The following is a 23,461-nucleotide window of genomic DNA, read 5'->3' on the forward strand; positions in this document are numbered from 1 at the left end:
TTAGATTCACCTGAACAGAAATCCTGGTTCCCCAAACTTCATCACATCCAGTGAAATCAGGATCCCCGGCAGTGGGATCTAGGCATCAGCATTTTTAAAAAATAGCCCAAGTGATTCCAATATATAACCACATTGGAAAGCCCAGGCCCTCGGAGGCTGTGGGAGTGCAGGCTGTTGAGCTCCTCCCATTTCTGACTGAGTAGGTCTAAGGTAGAGCCTGAGAATCTGGATTTCTGGAGTTGTGGAGATGCTGGAGTTGTGGAGTTGTGGGTGATGCTGTTGCTGCTTTGAAAGGCACTGCACTGGATGGTCTCTAGAGTTCTCAGAAAGAAAAATGGTCTGTAGGAGTTATTTCCTATTATGATGGCAGTTTGGGGGGACTCCAAGGTCCTCTCACCTTCTACTAGGATGACCCAGAGCAGATATAGGGGTTTGGACTCTGCCCTTGAGGAGGGAGGTCTACTTAGCTTTTCCTTGTCTTCCCAGAGCTATGCCTAGAAAGAAAGCTTTCTGTGAAAGACACTTCCACAGCAAAATGAAAAAGAGAACAGCATTCCCTTCTCTCACCTCTGCTACTGCTTTTATACCTCTCAAAAGGAAGCTTGTGTGGGCGCCTGGGTGGCTCAGTCGTTAAATGTCTGCCTTCGGCTCAGGTCGTGATCCCAGGGTTGTGGGATCGAGCCCCGAGTCAAGCTCTCTGCTTAGCGGGGAGCCTGCTTCTCCCTCTCCCACTACCCCTTGCTTGTGTTCCCTCTCTCGCTCTCTGCCAAATAAATAATAATAAATAAATCTTAAAAAAAAAAAAAAAAAGGAAAGGAATCCTGTGATCCAAGAAGGAGTTTCCTGAGGACACGAAGGAGGTTACCTTGTACCATCCCCTAGTACAGTTGTATACATAAGGAGACATGTGTTATATGTTTGTTGTGTTAATCAGTGAACGAACAACCCATTTTAGAGGCAGGAAAGAAAAGAGGCTGCTGCATTGTTTTCTGGGGGTGAGTGAGGCTTTATGTGCTTAGTCAATGACTATTTAACAAACACCTCTGTGAGCCCCACAGTCACATTTCTGAAAAGGCTGGAGCCTATAATAACCTAACAGGGTTTATTTATTTGTTTGTTTATTGATTGATTGATTGCATGGACTTTTGTAATTTACAGCCTCCTCCCAGAACATTTATCACCCCTGCATCCCATAAGCCATTCTTCTGGAAAGCCTAGAAGAGGCAGAGGAGTCAAATCCCAGTGAGGGGGCTTCTTGGGTGTGCTCCCCACCTGTGTTCTACTGAAAGCTGCTTCAGGACCCTCTGTGCACGGGTGTCTCCAGGTCTTTGCCCCAGATGTTCTGGGAGGTGCCGAGGGCCAGCCCCACCTTCCATCTTGCTCAGTACGGACCGCTTTCCGCAGGTGAGGAGTGGGGGCAGCTGCGGCGAGGCTGCGTTGGTCGCCCAGCACCTGCTGTCCACCCTCTGCAGCACTGCTGGGTTCAGGGCAAGCCCATGCCCGGGCCAGAGGTAGACGCCATTTGCCAAGCCCTCCAGTCCGCTACATGGTGGCAGGGGAGGGAAAGAGCAGAGGGGCTGCCTTCTCTCCCTCCCTCTGAGCTTGTTCATAGAGTCAAACACAGAAGCCCCGCTGTGACTGTTGATCACGTCCAAAGCAGAGGCAGGGTTTGAAATTCATCAGAGATTTCTCCCACAGCTGCAGCCAGCCAGGCCTGAGCCTCGCCCTCCCCACGGCCCGCCGGCTGCTGCCGGTCCCCCAGTGGGAGCCGACAACTATGAAGTTGTCTTTCTCAAGCCCCACATCTGTTTCTGGAGGCTAAGAGAGACGGTGGGTGGAGGAATATATCTGAAACTGAAAGAACAAAGAGGGAAAGAAAAAGAACCCCTTCAGAAAAAGATCCGTAAGAAAGGGAAACTTAAAGGAGAGACTGCCGGGAGCTCTTTCTTCTTTCCTTCCTTCTCGGTCTTTCTGCAGCCGGTTCTGTGGTCCACACGCTGTTCGTGGGTGGGGACCTGGTGACTGCAGCACGTTTCCTCCAGCCCCTGGCTAGTAATTGTAGAGGCTCATCATGCAGGCAGGGGCTGTAATAATGCTAGAGCCTATGATCTATGGATTTTATGGGGATTTTTAGGAGATTGGTAATAAGGTTGCTCCAGTAAACAGTCTGGCAGAGCAGTAAAAGATGAAGGCAACGCACAGCTTGCATTCCAAGTGGCTTTCTGAAGGCGGAGTGACTGTCAGCAGCTGCCACATGTTCCCAGATTCACTTCCTGCTCGGGGGGTCTGGAACCCCTGATTTGCTAAGATTCCCACTCCAATGCAGGGAAGAGCAAACTCATGGTGTGCAGCACCTTCCTTGTTGGCGTGTTTATTAACAATAAGTTATTGATAAGGTATATTCCATCCTCTTCCCTTCAGGGCCAAAAGGAGACTGAGCAGCCAAGGGCGGCGGGTATGGTGGGGTATATCTGGGAAACCCCAGAGTTTCCAGATACAGAATTCTGACTCCACAGAACACCTAAGGAAATAAGGGAAGTCAAGGATGGACCTCTGCTCAGCCCAGCTCTTTCTACAATTAAGGTAAATCAGCTGCTGTCTTGTTCCAACTTGAACTGCTGGCCATTTGGCAACAACACCTAATCTTCCAAAGGGATTAAAGGGAGAGTGGTTGAGTGCTTGGGAAGGTGAGCCATCAGCCGTTTGAATGTGGGTCTGGGCCGTCCCAAACAGAACCCCTTCTGTTTTGCAGTGCAGCCACTGGAAATCTGAGTGTTATCTGGATACCTACTTCCCCCCAAATGCATTTGGTTGGCAATGATGTCTCATCAGACTATATTATCCCAAGCCTTTGCTCACTGGGAAAACATCACAAGAATAGTATGTGTCTATTCACGGGCTGAACAGTGTAAGCAATCCTCTCATGTACATTAGCATAGCATCCGATACTCGCATGAAGGCTTCCGAGGTCAGTATGCCTTTACACTCCCATTTTACAGAAGAGGAAACGTGTTCAAGAGGTCATCATTTGTCCCAGACCACAAATTGTTAACTCCTAAATCTAGAACTGTGGGGCAGACCCCAATTTCCATACCCATTCACTAAGGGTTCTGTTAGAAGGTATCACCTTCCTGGACAGGGGTAGCACAACTAGAGACCACCCCTAGCCCTCTGGGGCCTGCAGGAAAGTGCTCACTGAGCTCCCTGGAACATCACAGCTGATGAGCTGACCTCAGCATTCCCTTCCTACTAGATTTCAGTTTGGCTTTTATGCTTTCTTCATTTATCCCCAGGAAGCAAATGTTTTAAACTTACTAGCCCTGAGCTAAATGTAGACCTGAGAATCCTACTGATATCAGTGAATAAAATTTATCCTTGGCATTCAAAGAATGCCTCTAAAAAATTTACTATTGAATCCATCCAACTGATTTGGCTGCAGACAGTAACAAGTACTAATTTAATCACTGGTTAGTATTTACTCAATTTTTTTTTTTCTTGATGAAATATATTTGACTAGAGTTTATATATGGTGGTTGCTGTGTGTTAAATGAAAATCAACTGATTATCAAAGACATATTTACTGAGGATTAATTCTGCAATAACCACCTACATAGAACCTATCAGAGTAAATCCTCAATAAATGCATAGTCTGGGAGCTTAATTTGTGTTCACAAAGCAATCTTAAAGAAAATGCTTTCAAGAGAAGTTGGCCTTTGAATGACCCAGAAGCTAGTTTCTTGTTCTGTTAACTAAAAAAAATGACAGCATTCTTGGTCTTTCTTATCTATGAGTTATAAGCCACATATATTAAAAAAAGAAGAAGAAGAAAAGAAAAACAAGAAACAAACAAAAAGTTAGGATTCTAGATCAGTAGATTTAAATTTGCATGTAATTTATTAATGATTCATGGCAACTAAATGCCTGAAAACATTTGGAGCTGGTACTGGAGTGACCTTATGACCCCAAAACAACGGCTCTTTTATCATCCCATAAGGGAGGCAGAAAGATTTTTAGATGTCTCCTTGGAATTAAATATTAAACAATATTTAAACAATAATTTTATTTTTTAAAACTTAGATATTTCTTTCTGTTGTATTTCTAGCTCATTTCTTCTAATGGGGGCCTAGCAGTGATGAGAACTAGGCAGTCTCTTGTCTCCTTTCATGCCTCAGCCTGGCTTAAACCGGTGATGGTGATAATGACTTTATTGGTGATGATGATTTTATTGAGAACTTTCTAGGAACCAGGCCCACACTCTCACTTTTCCTCCTAAGCATGTTTTTGGTGGTTTTGTAATGTTTGATATTTTCCAGTCTTTACTGAGAAAAGGGACATTGAGATCTTCATGCAAGATTGGGGTGTTAGAAGCTCCAGAGAAGAGGGAGGAACAGAGTTGGAGGTGAGGACATGGAGGGAAGAGGACGTGGGCACCAGCGTGGGATGAGGACAAACACGCAGAAGCAGCAAGAACCCCTGCACCAGGTTAACCAATATTCACCTTCTAAGCGTGTGGACGTGATGCCCCAATTAAAGATGTTGTTGTTCATAGCACCTTGGGGAAGGTAGAGAACCCATTTCCTGAGAGTTGCTGCCTCTAGCTTCTGCCTTTCCCTGCCTTAAGAACCTGATCTTTTGCGGTGCCCGGGTGGCTCCGTGGGTTAAAGTCTCTGCCTTCAGCTCAGGTCATGATCTCAGGGTCCTGGGATCGAGCCCCGCATCGGGCTCTCTGCTCAGCGGGGAGCCTGCTTCCTCCTCTCTCTCTCTCTGCCTGCCTCTCGGCCTACTTGTGATCTCTGTCAAATAAATAAACAAAATATTAAAAAAAAAAAAAAAGAACCTGATCTTTTAGTGAAATAGTGCTGTGGACTATTTCATGGCTCTTTCCGCTGTGAATGGCCTGAGGAACTTGGCTTGTACTGAACCCCCTTCTTTCTCTCATTAGAAATACTTAGGAGATCGGAGGGAGCAATGTCTAAGATTCCTTCCTATGTAGCTATCTACAGTTCGCCTTATCGGGCCAGTAGGAAAGAAGTTTGTTCAGACTGTCAAGCTGTCGCCCTGTACCACTACTGACCTGTAGACAGCCTACTTGAATCATACAGGAGGGGGGTCAGTCTGGGGAATGTTAAATTTACAAAACAAACCCGTTTCACTACCACTGATATCCCAGACATTTGTACTCCAAAAGTCAAAAAAAGGAAAGCACAAAAGCGTGGATATTCATAAACTGCCATCTACTTTTCTTTTGCCTTCCTGGCCATCTCTCCTGTCTTGGAATTTAGAAAGATTTAAAACACAGACACACACACACACACACACACACACACACCCCAGTTCCTTATCTACGTGCTTGTACTGAATGAGGTGATTAACTCCTTGACCTTACGGAACACTAACGTGACCTCGGAGAATAGATAGAATCTTGTTATCTTGTAACGAGTTTTATGGCTTATTTCAGTTCATTTCAGCCATGTTTCTCCCATGATTAAGACAATTATCAGCCTATGCATTTCAGGATTATGAATTATGGAGCTCTCTCCAGGTACTGAAAGGGCCTTGGGAATGCTCAAAACACTTCTTATTCCATAATACGTATTCCCTCTCTCCCTCCCCCTGACACACAGAAGCGACTACTGCATTGTTTCTGGAAGCCCTATACTCACCTATGGTTATCAAATCAGTGCGTTTTCGATTTGCTTGATCTAAGGAAATTATCTGTTTCCCGTGAACTGGTGCCATGCACGGTGTTCTAATTACCATCACTGTTACTCAAATCTAGACAAAGACATCTTTCCCTCTTCCACGATGATGTTATAGAGCAACTGGCAGTGCTTAACAGAACACTTGTGGTTGTCAACACAACAGCCCGTCACTACGCACCTGCCTCGTGGCATGATGAAATGAACAACCCTAGACACAACATCGGCAGACGTCACGGGCCCACTTTTGTCTCTGGCTCATGCTTCAATATTTGTCAGCTTCTTTTGGCTTCCGTCTGAATTCACGCAACTGAGAGTGATTCTTCTATTTCCTCTTTCTGGATATGCCACAAAAAGTAGTTTGTGAATCCAAGAGAAACGTGTGACGAATCTCAGCTTCTACATCCTCACACCATGTGATGAAGTATAACGAGAGAGAAGAATAGGCGGATTCTCTCCCATGCTTCTGCCCCCTTCTTTTCCTAGTATGATCTTTATCTTGGTATTACAAAGTGATGGGGCAGCTGTGAGTATATATTACGGAAAGAAATTAGGTCCTAAGCTGTACTTAGCTTAGGATGTACTATATGCCTGGAGGAAATTACTTGAAATGAATATTAAAATCAGCATGTGTCGTAGGTTAAAAAAGAACCCTTACCTACAAGGTACACAAAGGTCAACTTTTTCTCTCAGCTTTGGTCATGGAAAGAGCTGGGCACAACCAACTATACGTGATATAGTGAAGAGTCAGATGTGAATTTCTATCCAGTTCTACTATTAACACTATAAACTTTGGGCAAATGTTTAACTCTGTTAAGGCTTTTTTTTTTTCATTTATTCAATGCACATGATTTATAGATTTCAGACATGTGGGAAGAATCAAATGAGATCACATATAAAAAAATAAACCTAGCAGACTGGGAAGCTCTTTGGATGTCTGATTGTTTACAATTCCATTTGTTTTTCATAGCTTACCCTTTCTTATCTAGGCAACTAAGGGGTTCTTCTAAAGGCCTGTTTCCTATAAAATTCTGCATCGTAGCTCACAGTGTGGGGTTGCCCTCTGTGATGCCATTGTCAAAAGTTGGAGATGCACTGTTCATGCCCAGCACAATTTCATAGCAGTTGAGGGCTATCTGTGCACTTAGGAATGTTCTTACTGGTGATACTCTCAAGTTTGAAGAAAGTTGTGAGTTTCTTTCTTTGCTCAGGGCTCATATTTTCTCTGGATCAAATGCCTCTGAGTCTCAAGGACTTGCTTTGCTATTTCTGGACACTTCTCCATGATCCACTTGACCTTTTGCTAAGGAAGGTTGGTGGGAGATATAATCCCACTGATAAATGTGTGAGATTTCAGATGCATTAACCCAGAGTGTTCAGCTGGTGCTGCTTGGGTGTGAAGGGTAACCTCTTTATGTATAGCCTTAGGTTGGGGAGCCCTGCCAGGCAGCTTACCAGTTCTGTGTTCCCTTTCACGTTTTCTTTCTCCATTTAATTCTGGACTGAGGGCTTTACACACTCCTTAGTGAACACATTATGGTGTGAACATGACCCAGAAACAGTGAGCACATCCTTGTATTTCTTCTATAATATAAAAATCAATACTGAAAACCAGGAAATATGTCATACTGGGAATAGCAGGTTAAAATTGAAACAAAACTCCAAAAGTTGAAAAAGCTGAAATTGAAATCCCCTCTAGAGTTCATTTCTTTTCAATTTCCCACTATACATTTCTGGTTGGAGGTGTCAAGAACTGTCTGATGATGATCACACCTACCCCAGAAATTCCTGTCCAAATTGCAGGATCTGGCAAAGAGATTCTAAGTGTGAGACAATACACAAATAATTTCTATACCATTTATGTTAAAATGTACTCTGGAAAGGTAAAGTACAATAAAAAAAAAAAAAACCTGGAACCTTATGTAAAATCTGCACCTAAGTAGACCATGGCACTGAATATTGTGAAGAAATGATGGGCTTGTGGAAATTAAAGTTCTGGGCATCTTTTCAAATCGGTATGTATGGCAGGGAAAGAAAATGGGTTAAAGTATGGAGGAGGGAGGGAGCTGGACTTTCAGAGATTTTTCCATGTGAAGTTTAGAAGAAAATTGTATGTATCAAAAATGGAAGCAGAGAGCAGGGGTACATTGTAAATATTTAGGCTTTGGGGTCTGTTGTTTGTGCCTTACTACCTGATTCTGTTGTTGCCATAGGATAGCAGCCCTAGATCATATGTAAAAGTATGAGTGCGGTTTCTTTAACACTTTATTGTAGAAACAGGTCACTTGGCCAGATTTGACCCAGGGGCCATAATTTGCTGACCCCGGTCTTAGATAATCAATTGTGTGCTTGCCCTTGAAGCTTGTTCATAAAACATACTTCCCCTCTTGTTCACCTCTCTGCGCTGACCATGCAAGTACACCTTTTTTAGACTTTTGCTCACATACCTCTGTATGTGTATATTTATAGTTAAGATGGGTCTTGGGATTTCATTCTCTTCATAGTTAGATTCTAAGCTTTCTATTTCTGTTTGCAAAAGCCAAGCATCACGGATATTTCTGATGATATAGAATGGTGTTGAGGTCATGATCTGGTCCCCAACATTAATTTCTATGCATTCTGGGGGCGCCATGTAATCCAGTATCTCCAGACCTATCCAAGAACCAGTGGAAGAATGGTATCAAAGACAGTATTTGCCACTTCTCAAGGGCCAACGGGAGCTCTCATACAATGGAGGAAAGAAGATATATGTGAACATAGATAGAAAGATAGATTCAAGAACACCTATAAAACCAGCTATGTAGACCTAAAGGCCTAAAAACTAGAAGAATACCAAAGTAAATCACTAGAAGAAGGCTCCATGGTAGACATGAGTGTTAAAAGTGGATGAAATTATAAAAAGCATAAGTCATGGTTTGACGGTAGAGAAGAGAAAACTGAGCAGAATTTGGTGAAATATACAGATTTCCTTTCCCGTTTGGCAACTAAGGTCTGAATGTGCATGTTGAGATTGAAATGAAATGCTCTCTCACACCTGCCCCAGAATGCCTGTTGCCTTTACCCTCTCTCTAACCACATTCTGACTGAACATGGTTTTGTGCTTTGTAGAAAGGCTGAGAATATGAACCCCATTTGAGAGGAGAAAGGAGGCTCCTCTCCAGAGGGAGGGCCTACAGAAGCAGCAGGTGGATGGGGTTCCCAAGCGCATGACCTTTTCATTGAAACTAGACCTCACTACTTCCTTATCACCATGAATGGTTTCTTCTGTGTACCTCAATTTTTCTAACTATTAAATGGCTAATGATTATATTTGCTTCATGATTATGGTGAAGGGTGCTAACTACAAATGAAGGACTTGAAGGCCTCACTCCATGGCACCTTTCCAGATGGATAAGAACATAGAGACCCCCAGACCTGAGTCTGGTGAGGCTAGGCAGGGTCCATGTTTGGCAATGTTTTAAGCCTGTGCAATACAGAAGCAGCATCTGATAACAAAGCACAAGATGGGATAAATGAGGAAGTCCCAGATCCCATTATGAAGCATCTGGACATATATGGGTTTATTGCCATCCTACACTTTTTCGGGGGTGGGGGGCAGGGAAAGCATTTATCTTCTTATGCCAAATGGATAAAGGGAAATGTACCTTTCAATCTTCTTAAGACAAATCTATCATGCCGATAAAATATTTACAGAAAGAAATCGAGAAATCCTATAAACTAAGCCACTTGTAATAATTCCATTCCTAAAAGAAATAGACTTTTCTTTTGATGAAAATCCACATATGAAAAGAATGTACTACACAGTTATCTTATATAGTATTTGTACAATAAATTTTCATAGCAAATGATGGATTTGGGTAGTCCCTCAGCAAAAGCTGGCTAAGTAGTAGAAACCCCTTCCTGCTGGTACTTTGTAGAGTAGGACGAAGGGGCCATCTGGCTAATAATCAGTCATGCAAATGAAACACCTTGGCACAGCATCAGTCACAGGCCCTAGGATGACATTTCCCAATGTTCTATCATGTTTTACTGGAACCAGAATTTCAGGTGGTCACGTAGATCCCATGGCCAGATATTATTACATATGTTCCCATGGATGCACATATTCTGTGTGGTTAGATCAATGGTTAAGAACTCAATTCATCGAGGTGCCTGGGAGGCTCAGTCAGTTACGCATCTGCCTTTGGCTCAGGTCATGATCCCAGGGTCCTGGGATCGGCCCCCACATCGGGCTCCCTGCTCAGCAGGGGTCTTCTTCTCCCTCTCCCTCTGCCTGCTGCTCTGCCTACTTCTGGTCTCTCTCTATCTCTCTGTCAAATAAATAAATGAAATCTTAAAAAAAAAAGAGAGAGAGAACTCAACTTATCTGGTCTTTTAGAGCATCTTCTTTTTAAATTTTTTTTTAAGAATTTATTTATTTATTTGACAGACAGAGATCATAAGCAGGCAGAGAGGCAGGCAGAGAGAGAGGAGGAAGCAGGCTCCCCCCTGAGCAGAGAGCCTGATGCGGGGCTCGATCCCAGACCCTGAGATCATGACCTGAGCCAAAGGTAGAGGCTTTAACCCACTGAGCCACCCAACTGCCCCTCTTAGAGCATCTTTGACTTCCATTCACCCCTTTACCCCACCTCTCCCTACCCTGGACAGCACCACTCTTAGCTGGGAAGCAGAGAAGGGGGAAGGCTGAGGACAACAGGAAGAATCTCTCAGGGAGCTTGCACCTGGCCTCTTAAACGTTGGGCCAGAGTCATAGCACCACATTTCCAGCTCCTTGGGCTCTGAATCAATTCCCCTAGCCCTAACTTCCACAGAGTTAGTCTTAATGATAAGAAGTGCAGAATAATAGAAGTACAAAATTTCCATATGTGATTATGTGACTATGACCATACTGAAAAAAATCCAAGCCAGACACATTTGAGGCAGTGTATACCTCCAGGATATACCCCTGGTCTCTGAGGATCCCAGGCGTTCTTTATGCAACTCTCCTGCACATGCTCAGGGTGAGTTTGTACACGTGAACTCTCAGCCTGACCCATGTTCTGTGACCCACAGACATACAGGCTTGAAGACAGTGCCCATGCCTGTATTTTTTTTATCATTGGAGCTCTAGCAGCTGGACACAGTCTGGAATATAGCAGGGAGTCCGTGAATGGCAGAACAGATAACAGACAGCACTGTTGGGTTGGGCCAGCAGTCCAGCACTTTCTTAGGGAAGATCGTGCTCCCTGCAGTCTCAGGGTGAATGTGCCCCCAAGTTCCTATGTACCACAGTCATTAGTGAAAACCCCCAGGAGTGCCCAGGCAAGACATAAGGCAGTAGTTTACCAGCCCTTGAGGAAGAAGATACAATGGCACTAATGTCATTCATCTTTTGGGACTTCTGCCTTTGTGACAACACATGGATCTCCAATGGTGCCCACTTACAGTTGCACCTAGGTACCCTGTGTTGCAAGAGTCAGCAGGCTCCCCCCAGCTCAAGGTAAGCACAGCCAGGATAGACCAGGCACGTGGAAAGTGTCAGATCAGCAGGTGTCTCCTGTCGATAGAATCATTCCTTAATTCACTCTGAGCTGTGCCATTTAATTACCTTGATCCATGCTTTGTTTTGCTAAAGTGAATGTCACAGATTGAGTATTACTTGCAGAAAACAGCAACAGAGGCTTGAAGGTTCTGTAATGGGAGCTGAAATATGATCTCTCTTTTTCCCTGGACCGTTTTCTTATTCTGCTCTTCTCAGGTTCCTTTTCAGTATATATATATATTTTTGTTTCTTTTAAGAGCAAAATGTAAAATATTAATTTTGAGCAGAAGTAAAATTAAGCCCTCTGGAAACGATTCTGGGAAACAGAGCCATAGCCTGACTTAATTAAGAAGCGATTATGCTGAAGAGCCTATATTAAGGCTTCACGTTTCTGGTATAGACAGAATCGCTTTTAGAGAAGTCAAGTTAGGCAGCAGAGGGGGACCGAGGGAGGGGGCAGGATGTTAATTGGATAGATGAGAAAAAGCACTGTTGTTGTAGACCTGATGACAAAAATATATAAGAGTGGAGAAAATGTAAATAGGCTTGGCAATTTCTCAATACCTTTCTTTCAGGAAGATCAAGATGAGGACATGGACGCCCATCACTCTCATTCAAACTCTTTGGACCACTCCAGGATGGGCCATCTCCTTTCCTCTCCCTACCCCTCCAACTCAGGTGTCTGAAGAGGCAGGGAAATGGGCTTGTGTGTAACAAAACTCCAGGGAATGTGGTTAGCCCCCTGCTGCTCTCAGGATGGCAACAACTAATTAGCCCCACAAATTTATGGGCTCCAGGGATGTGAGCAGATGGGTATTTAAGTTAACAGCAGAGCCAATTTGTCCTCCATTAATTCCAGAGTGATACCTGAGTTTATTGGAGTTTTATATTGTTTCATCTGTTTCAAAGTCAGTTCTTGCACTTCCCCAAATTGTTATTCTTTTGACAAGCGACTATCTGGCTCTCTCTTCAGTTTCTAGAAGGGTGACTAGAAAGGTTATCCACTCTGCCAACTCTGGAGTGCTTTGACTTTCTAATATGTTGATGACTCCTGATGGGCCTTCAGCCTGGGGCTCTCTTCCCAACACTTCCTATCCTTCAGTCTCTGTTTGGAATGAGCATCACAGTTACTCAGCACGGTCAGTTGTTCCAGAGTGGCTGCACTTTATGCCAGGCAACAGTTGTGTGGTAAAAATCACCAGAATTTTGATGGGTCTCTCTTATTGTTCTCTACTTAATTTTAAGAGATACTTTAAGGAGCAAACTCTTAAAATTTAGAATATGGGAGCTTTAAAAAAAAAAACAAAACAAAACTCAGGGGTCACCTATTACCCTAAATCAGCAGTCAGGGTACTACTCACGACCACCACCGACTCCCATCTCTGCTGTTCTTTCTCCCCAAAAAGAGGGGTTGACATTGGAAAAGGTAAACAGACTGATGGCTGGAGGCACTCAGACTGACCTCAATCAATAAGATTCAAATCTCCTCGCCCCCTCTGAGCTCAGCAGACCAGAGGGCTCATGGTAGTCTCAGAGAGACCTCAGAGTCCTGGGACTCTGCTTCTACCATCTAACCCCTGGCTGCAGCCAGAGACAATCCCTTTAATCTGTTTTGTTTAAAAAGGATTCTACTGTGAAATGCCTTTTGAGAACCAACAAGCTGGTCTAACTCCCTTCTTTTTATAAGTCAAAAAACCCATAAGACTCAATAAGGTTAGTGACTTGTCCAAGGTCACTCCTTGTCCAGGGGGTGGACTATCAAATACAACTCCTGATGCCCCTTCCAAGACATGTCTATTACTTCATTACTCAGTCTAGTAAATTGGGAAATCATCATCATTATCCTCACCATAATGTCAGTCTGGGTACAGAATGTAAGTATGACTAGAGAAATTAACAGATATTTCCAGTGAGGAGGACATCCATTTATTGTCCTCAAGTGACAAATAAGCACAAGGGTTGTGTAGACCAATTTCTGGTCTATACAAAAGGATATGTATTAACATCTAACATACAGTGCTGATTTTAGCATCTGGAAAAAAGCAAGAAACTCATTTAGTACTATAACTTGGCAGGTAAAAAACAAGGTAGGCACTAGTGGCCTCTGGTCACCAATGAGGAGAATCCATGTGACGGTCATTCTCAGCCTCAGCTGGGCATCACCTGTAAAGATTTGAAACAATACTGCTCTCTAAATCCCTCCTGGGAGATCCTGGTACAGTAGTTTTGGAGAGGGTGGGCAAGGGCATCTACAAGCATGAGAAACCTTCATCACTATTTTCCATACCGAGCTCACCTGGGCCCCTGGTTTAGGAGTCCCCACTGCACTTAATTGAAGTCTCCTGTGGAGTGTGAGGTCCTACGGTCTGGCCTCTGGATTCATATTTTATGCTTTTTTTTTTTTCCAAAGCAGTGGAGGTAGAGTCAGCCTCATTTAATAAGACAAGAATTGGCAAATTAGGTCAACCCCGTGGTTCAGGCAATAGCCAAATATGGCTTATGAGAGCCTGCGAGGGAGCCGCTATTTGGAAGGGTGATTATCCTCTCTGAGCTCTACTTTCAAAGCACCAGGTTGAGCCAAATACTGCACATTCTCTCTTGATAATCTATTTCAAGTTATATGTATCTAAAACTTTCCTGAGCCTGTTTTTGTTTTTAGTCTTTGTCTCTAATCACAAAATTAAGTTGTGTATGTTAATCCTTCCAGCATGTGGAAGTCTTATCTTTTTCCACGTTGTTTCATAGTCTTTTCAGGTGTAAGGAGGCCCTTTGAAGTCTATATTCTTCTCAAGTGCAAGGAAGGTGCGGAATAAGCAAAAAATAAACAGGAAACAAAAAGACATCATCAGAATTGGAGAATCGCTGCTTCTACCCTCTCCTGGGAGGGATGCTCCCATTTTTCCCAGGCTCACTGAAAAGGGAAGGGGAATTGGCCACCCCTCCCCCTACTGAAGAGCTGTCAACCTCTCCAGCGAGGTGCCTGAATAGGCCTTTGCATGGCAGGAGAGGGGCAACGTTTGTGGAGAGAGACTCTTCCACCTCTTGGCTTAATAGTAAAATAGGTCTTGTGACTAGTAGGATCCTACTAAGTAGGATGTCTGCGGTTGAGGTGAAAAGTAGCACATGTCCTTTTTTTGGACTTCTAAGACTTTATTGAAAGTAGCTTTTCTTTTTAATTACCAAATTCTACTTGATAAATAGTGATTTTTTCCTTGGAAAGTAAATGCTATCAGCAATGAAAAGAAGGGGCAGTCAGCAACTTCTCAGGAAATGCCCCAAGCCAGGAAAGAGGGAAAGAAAAAAAAAAAGAAAAAGAAAAAGAAAAAGAAAAAAAACCCAACCTTATTATTTTGCATTCCAAATGATATGACTGCAATTATCTCCATGCTAACAAATATCTTAACATTCTAGAATACTTCTTCATGTACTGCTGTGACTCCCACCTTCTTAAATTGGTTAAGGAAGCCATATGAGAGAAGGGGACCAGCATGGGCTCAGATGGCCTAACTTAAACCCCAGCTTTCATTCATGAGCTGTGTGGCCGTAGGCAAGTTAATCAGCCTCTCTGTGTCTCAGTGTCTCATTTGTCAAATAAGCATAATAATAATAAGCACCCTTTTAAGGTTCCTGCAAAGATTGAGTTAATTCATGTAAAAGTTTTCAGAAGAGTGCCTGTAAGTACTTCAGGAGGCTGAGCTATTACTGTTGTTAAATTTTCTGTATTTTAACTTTAAAAAATGTTTTCAAATGGCATGCAGGGAGAAATATATATATGTATGTATATATTTCTCCCTGCATGCCATTTGAAAATATTTTTGTGTATATATACACACATATACACATATATACATATATACACACATATACATATATATATACATATACACACATATACATACATATATATGTATATGTGTGTATATATACAAATGTATATATGCATATATATATGTGTGTATATATACAAATGTATATATGCATATATGTATATGTGTATATTTATTTATTTATTTATTTATTTTAACATTCTAGAGATTCTAGAGATAGTAAATCTAGAGATAATAAAACTACTACCAAAGAGAATGTTCAAGATCCTCCAACCACGTAGTGGAAGAACGTAGAAGTAGCATCTACTTTTTCTAAACACATAGTATGGCCTTCAAGTCTTTCAAAAGGAGATACAAGTGCGATCATAACAGATAGGACTTGAAGCCGCCAGCCTATGCCTATTAGCCAGAGAAATTCTAGAGTACAGTCTTCTTTATTTGATTTACTTATCATTAATAGAGCATTATCATATCTTTATTTAAATTTTATTTTATTTAAATTCAATTAATTAACATATAATGTATTATTAGTTTCAGAGGTAGAGTTCAGTGATTCATCAGTCTTAGGTAATACCCAGGGCTCATTACAACACATGCCCTCATATCTTTTTCTAAGCCCACTTTTGAATAAGGTTTTCCTAAGCGTTTTAAATTTAATAGACTCCCATCTGATTCTCCTATGATGATAACACTCCTAACCTTATTAATAAGGGCACAACTTTCCTGTAATTGGTAATTTCCACAAACCAATACATCTATACTCTTCCTCCCAGAAGCGTTTATACTGCATGAGAACAAGTGCTTGTCAAAATCAAAGGATCTCCTTAGATAATAGGGTCAAACTGTGGAGGTGATGCCAGGTTCAGGCAGCCAGTGTGACCCAGTAGGACGTAGCTATTTAGGACAGAGGACCATTGAGGGTGACTGTACTTGTTGATTATCAGTACACCGTGAAGGTGAGCTACAAGAAGGGACTGGAATCAACGTCTAGGAAGAAATAGAACATTCTGTAATTTTTGAGAGCATATCTGCTCCAAGAACTTCCGTTGTTGGCTCATCCTTATAACATCTCTGCAAGATACATTCTCTTGCTCACCGTCAGGCTAGCTTGGCTTCTGGGAGGTAAATTTTTATGCAGAGTAGCTACCTAAGGACAATGTTCTTTTGACTTGGGCACTAGAACTAGAAAGGGGTTAGGTGGTGGCAGAGGTGAGCAGAGGACAGGATTAGGGGCAGGTAAGACTCACCCTTAATTAAAGTCAGAAGAAGCCAGTTATCTATTTGCAGCTAGACAGCCTTGATTTGGGGCCAGGCTTTCTTCTCCAGCAGGAGACATAGGATGAGTAGTAGGTAAAGCTGCTGGCATGGTAAGAGCAGAGACAACCTAAACAGCATGGCATGGGCGATGGGCCAACTGCAAGGACATGAGAATAGAGGTGGGGCTCGTGCACCCAGTTTGGGAAGCAGGGATACGATGTAGCTGTGTGCAGAAGGCTGAAAGCATACGTAACCTGCACACACTATCCTTTGATATTACTGCCCGAGCAGCTGGAGTGTCTTTCCTCCTGCTATTTGGCTTTTTAAAATGTAATTCCATTTTTTTCCATGGAAAGTGACTCAGGCCTTCCATGAGAAAAAGAACAATAACAAATAGCTTCAGGAGTAGCAATCTCTCTGGCCTTTGGTGTTTGTTTGCTTGTTTTGTTTCTATTTTAATTTTTAAGTAATCTCTACACCCAATGTGGGGCTAGAACTTACAATCAAGAATCACATGCTGGCGAATCTGGCGCGCACTGAAGATGGCGGCCGCATTGGGAAGATTTCTCGGGGCTTCGATTGCCCGACATATGAGTGCTGTTCCTTGGGGCATCTCTGCCTCTGCAGCCTCAGACCTGCTGCTTCCCGAAGAACATGCCTGACGAATGTATTGTGGTCTGGTTCTGGTCAAGCAAAATTCGCTTTTAGCACCAGTTCCTCATACCACGCTCCTGCCGCCACCCAGCACGCACCCTATTTTAAGAGCACTGCCCTTGTCCATGGAGAGTTCAAAGACCTAACCCTCGATGACTTTAAGGGAAAATATTTGGTGCTTTTCTTCTATCCTTTGGACTTCACCTTTGTGTGTCCTACAGAAATTGTTGCTTTTAGCGACAAAGCCAATGAATTTCACGACGTGAACTGTGAAGTTGTTGCAGTTTCAGTGGATTCCCACTTTACCCATCTCGCCTGGGTCAACACAACAAGGAAGAATGGCGGCTTGGGCCACATGAACATCGCACTCTTGTCAGATCTGAATAAACAGATTTCCTGAGACTATGGCATGCTGTTGGAAGGCTCCGGAATTGCTCTGAGAGGCCTCTTCATCATTGACCCCAATGGCATCATCAAGCATTTGAGTGTCAACGATCTCCCCGTGGGCCGAAGTGTGGAAGAGACCCTCCTCCTGGTGAAGGCATTCCAGTTTGTGGAAAGCCATGGAGAAGTCTGCCCAGCGAACTGGACCCCGGATTCTCCTATGATCAAGCCACATCCAACTGCTTCCAAAGAATACTTTGAGAAGGTGAATCAGTAGATCATCCCGTGTGAACCCACCTCTTCTCACGTCAGGAGAGAGCCACAGCTGGAACTCACTTTGAGCATTTCAAAGATGATTATTTATAGAAGACAAAACACCAATTATGCTTGTACTCATAAGTAATACTCTAAATGTTTTGTTTTTGTAACACTGGCAGAGGCTTTTAAATGTCCTCACACACATAAAACGTCCTTTATTGGTAACGTCCTGATGGCTGACTAGTTTATAGGATGCTGGTTCACCTGTTCCTTTGATTGTGTCTTCAGTGGGAAGAGGAAACATTCTTTGTTGGTCTTACTTGAACCTTTATGTACACCAGAATAGTACAACACACACCGAAGCTTCTCATCAAGGGTCCTGAAATTTCTTCTTGAATTTCTTTGTACTAAACGGAATTTTCTTTTAAGGTGACAAAGATCATACATAGTTTTAAGGTGTTAACATCAATGGTCTAATTTAACTCTTCCAATGGATGTATGTGTACTTGAAACAAATGTGAATCATGTTTTTAAAAAAAAAAAAAACACTCTGGAGGGCGCCTGGGGAGCTCAGTGGGTTAAAGCCTCTACCTTGGGCTCAGGTCATGATCCCACAGTCCTGGGTGGGGATCAACCTCCGCAGGGAGGCTGCTTCCCTCTGTCTCTGCCTGCCTCTCAGCCTACTTGTGATCTCTGTCAAATAAATAAATAAATAAATCTTTAAAACAACCAAAAAAAAAAAAAAACCCACTCTGGCAAAGTGACTTCAGTGATCGCGCATGTTTCTCTTCCCTGAGATTAAAATTGTTCTGTAGTTGTTAGCTGCATAGGGTCTACATACAATTCTAGATATTGATTGGGTGTAATTATAAAGGCTATTTATCAAATTGTATTTTGAAATCATTGTAATTCTTTTCTTAAATGCTCAATGTAAAGTACATAATAAACATATTTAAAAAAAAAAAAAGAGTCACATGCTGTACTGACTGAGCCAGCCAGGTCCCCCTGGATTTCATTTTAGAAGGGAATGAGAACAGTGCTGTTGGAGCTAACCAGGAGAAGACCGAGGGACGGCTTGAACAGGCACACCTGCATCTGTCACCATGGACAAAGAGAAAGATGTTTCACTCAGAGGCCGACAGGTGAGTAGTGGACTATTTCTTCAGAGGTAAAATTGCCAGCTTTCATGGGTCAGGTGGGGTCTCACCTGACCTCAGAGATAACTATCTAGCTACTCCTGAAACTACGGAGAGAGCAATGTCAAAGTCTAACTCTGCCTAAAACTAGACCAAAGACCATTGGAGAGGGGTTCTGGAGACAACTAAGCATGGGTTGGTGCCTACCATGCATGGGATCTCGGTAAAGTCTCTTCATTACACTGTGAGGTGTTAGCATCTCTGTCTGATGTAGGAGAATATAGGGTTTCACACAAGATGGGCAATAACGTGCTCCAGGTTACACAGCCCATGGAAGGGAAGTGGGGGGGGGCCCAGATCTATATGATTCTGAAATTCATATTTGGTCCAGTCAGCTCTGGAGCCAAGCAGAGACAGTGTAGTTGCTCTGACAAGTGCATATCAGAAAAAAACTTATATAGGACAGATACTCTGTGTAATTTTATTTACCACAACCTAATAAAATATATAAAGTTATTACTTCAATTTCACAGATGAAAAAAATTGAGGTTTAGAGAGGCTAATAATATTCAGGCCAGGATTATAGCTGTAGTCTCTCTGAATCCAGGACCAGAACGGTAAGCTTCTCTTCCTGGGTGGGGCTAGGCGTTTTCTCCTGATTGTCTTACATGTTCCCTGGCTGTAGTTGTGCAGAATTGGGCAAATATTTGAGTAAAATAGGAATGTATGAATGGCTACATAGGCTTTATGTATATATGCACACATCCATATATAATTTCTAATGTGTTGAGTGCCAATGATGTACAAAATACTGTCCACATATTTACAATAACTATACAGAGCAAGGAAAATTAGATTATATTATTAAATTCTCTTTGCAGAGATAGAGATAGAAATGGAAGCTCAGGAAAAAAAAAAAAAAAAAAAAAAAAAGAATTGCCAATGTCACCAAGTTAGTGAAGCCAGAGCAAAGATTCAAACTTAAGGCCGGTTGATTACAAAAGCTCATACTTTTTTTTTTTTAACTCCTTTCTTTGTGCGAAATGATCCTAGAGTGACTTCAAAGACAAGCGATAAGACCTCTCTGGCATAAAGGCTCGGGAAACATATTACAAAGTAAGTTTAAGAATGTTTAGTATCAACTTTTTTTTTTTTTTTTTTTTTTTTTTGGTCAGTGTATTCAAATCACAGAAAAACTAGGTTAGGCTTTGTTTTCATTACTTCATTATGCAGAGGAAGAGTCTTTTTGAGAAAGCACTTTTTTTTTCGGGGGGCTTGAAATTTTCTCTGAGCAGCTCTTTCGAGAAGAGTTATTAGAATTTATTTTCAATTATACACCAGAATAAGCCGTCTGCAGTATAGTTAACTTTCAATTCCAGCCAATTTTCGACGCATTCAATCATAGATGCCTCAGTGATTAAGAATCTATGTTGCAAAACAATTCCCACTTTGCAACAATGCAATCAAACAGATCTACAACTCATAACATATTATCCAATGCTTTTTCAGCTCACTGGTGAAGTGAAATAGAATTTACCAACCATCCTGGTTTACCCAGTGTGCTCCAAGCTCATTTGCAAACAGTTCTGCAATTCAAAACAGCTCACAAAGGGGGTTTTGGTTCAACACAGCCTTGAAGAGACAGAGGTGGGCTGCTTCTGAGATTCATGACTTTGGGCCACCTCATTTTCTCTTTCTGCTCCTCATGTACATTTGGCTGAACATACCATACCATAAGGAACAGAATCCCTCCCTTCAAGATTCTGAAATTGCTCTCCATGATAGAAGTAGATTCATTAAGAAGACCAAAATAGGTTTTATGTCCAGCTGTTTGCTCTTCTCAATGGCATGGCTGTTGTGTGGGGGTTGGGGGTGGGGTAAGGAGTAGGGGGAGCAGAACCTCAAAACCTTGGGTAGAAACATGGACAGGACTATGCAGCAAACTTGACCCCCCCCCCTTTTTTTTTAAAGTTTGGAAGATAGGGCTATCTTAACAGATGTATAGAAAAGTTTGAGTTTCATGGATTGAATCAAACCACAATAATCATTTAAAACTGGGCCTCTCTTTCAATACAGTGCATACCATATTAAGTTCTGTTTGAAGTCCATGGGTCGGAAGAGATTGGTAACATGGGTGATAAGGAAACAGAATAACCTCTCAAAGAGGATTGGCTTCCTGCTGTCTGAAGCCAAGTCTTCAGAGTTGCAAAGTAAAGTGCTCTGAAGTTCAGGGTAAGCCCCCTTGGGGTACATCTAACAAAATATGAGAGGATAAATCAGAGTCCAGTTATTAAGACATACTTCACACAGACTCATTTGACATCTTCCCCTTGTTGGACCCTCAGGCTATGGTAAAAGTGAAGGAAAACACCAAACTTCTGGCTCTCAGAACACGTTTTGGGTGCAGTGAGAAGAGAGTATCGGAACAAATAGATGGTCTAAACAATGCTGCCCAAGAATAAGCAAGATGAAAGGAAGTACAGAGACAAGACGCAAACATCACAGAATAAAGGAAGAAGGACAAATCAGAAATAAGGAAAGGAACTTTGCTTGCAAACGTCAATGAAAAATCCTGTTTGGACAGAATTCCAACTTGAAATGCGTTAAGAATATTGTCTTGGAGTGCTTTGGTTCGTACCATGACGTGACAAGAGCATGAATACAAAATAAAATAGGAATTAGAGAAAAGATTGAAAAACAATAGACTGAGATGAAAAAGTAGGACTATGGCTCTAAGGCCCGAATTGAGGATTCTAGGACTAATCAATCGGGGGTCAATAACAAAAGAGGGGACAGGATGGCCAATTCAATTAATGGCATAAAAGAAAGACTTGAGATATTCTTACCAAGTGTTGAGGAAGAGAGTATGGTGGGAATTAAGCATAAGAAAAAGTGTCATTCCTGGACCAAAAGCCCTAATGCATATACTGAGAAAATATTCAAAGTAGGCAAGATAGGAGCCTGGCCCTGAAACTGAGGAATGACTGAGTGTGTCATCACAGGAGCCCTCTGTGTTCCTTGAAAAATTGTTTCAAAGCAATCTCTGCTGAAATATACCCTGATGACGTGATAGAACATGGGGGATAAAGAATTACCTGGCACCTAGGAGGAAAAAAGAGTCACTAGACAAAAATAAGTGAACACAAACTCATCTCAGACTTCTGCAAGGTAACATCAATGCCAGATGACATGACGACAGTGTCTGCCAAAATGTGAGGGAAATACAAGGTGCCCGCAAATATTATGGTGGTTGGGTGGCTTTTTAAAGGCATGAAAGAGACATCCTCAAACATGTAAAAATGCATGAACCAATCAAAATGGAGAAAAGGTAACCGACTCTTAGGTTGTGGGACTCTAATGCATTTAAATTTACAATTAGGACCAAACAATGATGAAAATTGCAGTAACAAAAGTGAATGACAATGGGAAATAATGACTTAATTAAGGGGAAAGTGATAGTATTACAGTGCTTATTTCCACAGCCTTTTTAGCTGTGAGTCAACTGCTACTGTCTATAGTGAAAACATGTAGTTTAAAAAAATACTCCAATCTCTTAATGGTTTTAATCTCTTTTACACACATTAGAGGGAACTTCCAGAGAACAATATATATTGTGATTTAAAAATCCATCCGGCTTTGAAAATACCTAACAATAACACAGGCAGGAAATAGAACAAAATTGAGAAGTTAGGCTGATTGAAAATTTTATCAGTTTGGGTACTTTCTGTGGTTTGGGTGGTTTCCTCTGTCTGGGAACTTTAGGCAGTAAGTTCATTTATTACACACACACACACACACACACACACACTTTTATTGAACAATTAGTAAGCTAAGCATGCTTTACACACTGTCTCATGAACTTCTCACAATGCCTCACACTACATGTTATGTGGTGACAGATCTACAAATCAGAAAGGCTAAGCAAATTGTTAGTAGGGGCCAGAGCCCTACTAAAACCCATATGTTTCCAAATGCATCCCTGAGTTACCACCATGCTGTACTTCCTCAACCATTCGATGTCACTCTGACCAATAGAACAGAGTTTGCTAGGGAATACTGAGAAGGGGGCTACTCACTGTGGAACACAGAGGACCACAAAAATGGGAGGAAACTATCGGTTTCTGAAAGCATGGTTTTACCTTCCGTGTTTTTCATCCAAACTGATTCCCTTGCTCTGAAGAATAATATCACAAAGATACCATTAAATATTAGCTTTTTAGAGGAAAAAAATTCTAAATCCTTAACAAACTCTAGTTAAAATTTCATATAACGTGCCAGAGATATGGAGAAAAAAATATTCAATAAAAGCCTCAACCTGAAATACAGATCACTAACTAACCTCCAAGAGATCCCATGGCAGAAGGTGATTATCATGATCTAACCCGGCGGGATATAACAAAGAGAAAATGTAGATTTCTAAAGTTGTCTATTGGATCATGTTTGGATCATATGCTAAGAATCCTCAACTCTTGACTTCTTCTCTGACTATAGATCTCATTTCCGTGACGAGGCTTTTTGGTCTATGCAGGGAGAATGAAGGCTAAGGAATGAGAGGATAATTTAGAAACAAATAATCGGAATTGGCAAACCCTTACCACATAAAGATTTATATTCAACTCAAGTGAAGTATGGAAAAGGTAACACCAAGAATGTAGAAGGGTCAAGCAAACCTGAAAACTTCCAAGGCTTTCACCTAGATTCAATTTAAAAGGGCTTACCCAAATC

At 42.0% G+C, this 23,461-nt stretch overlaps 1 protein-coding gene and 1 pseudogene across 4 annotated transcripts in view; one reads left to right on the top strand and one right to left on the bottom strand.

Annotated features, from left to right (window-relative positions):
• The window catches only part of NTM (neurotrimin), a 932,320-nt gene that overhangs the window by 659,363 nt on the left and 249,496 nt on the right, over positions 1-23,461 (bottom strand). Inside the window, exon 1 of one of the 4 annotated variants that reach the window (XM_059413640.1) lies at positions 5,881-5,938. The exons of the other annotated variants lie outside the window; for them this stretch is intronic. Within the exon in view, the coding sequence (XP_059269623.1) occupies positions 5,881-5,923 (43 nt within the window). The 5' untranslated portion in view covers positions 5,924-5,938. Of the gene's footprint in view, positions 1-5,880; positions 5,939-23,461 lie in introns of those variants that run through there. 4 annotated transcript variants of the gene reach the window in all.
• On the top strand, positions 16,831-18,058 carry LOC132012214 (thioredoxin-dependent peroxide reductase, mitochondrial-like; annotated as a pseudogene).

This window comes from Mustela nigripes, chromosome 1, assembly GCF_022355385.1.
Source record: "Mustela nigripes isolate SB6536 chromosome 1, MUSNIG.SB6536, whole genome shotgun sequence".
NCBI classification, from domain to species: domain Eukaryota; kingdom Metazoa; phylum Chordata; class Mammalia; order Carnivora; family Mustelidae; genus Mustela; species Mustela nigripes.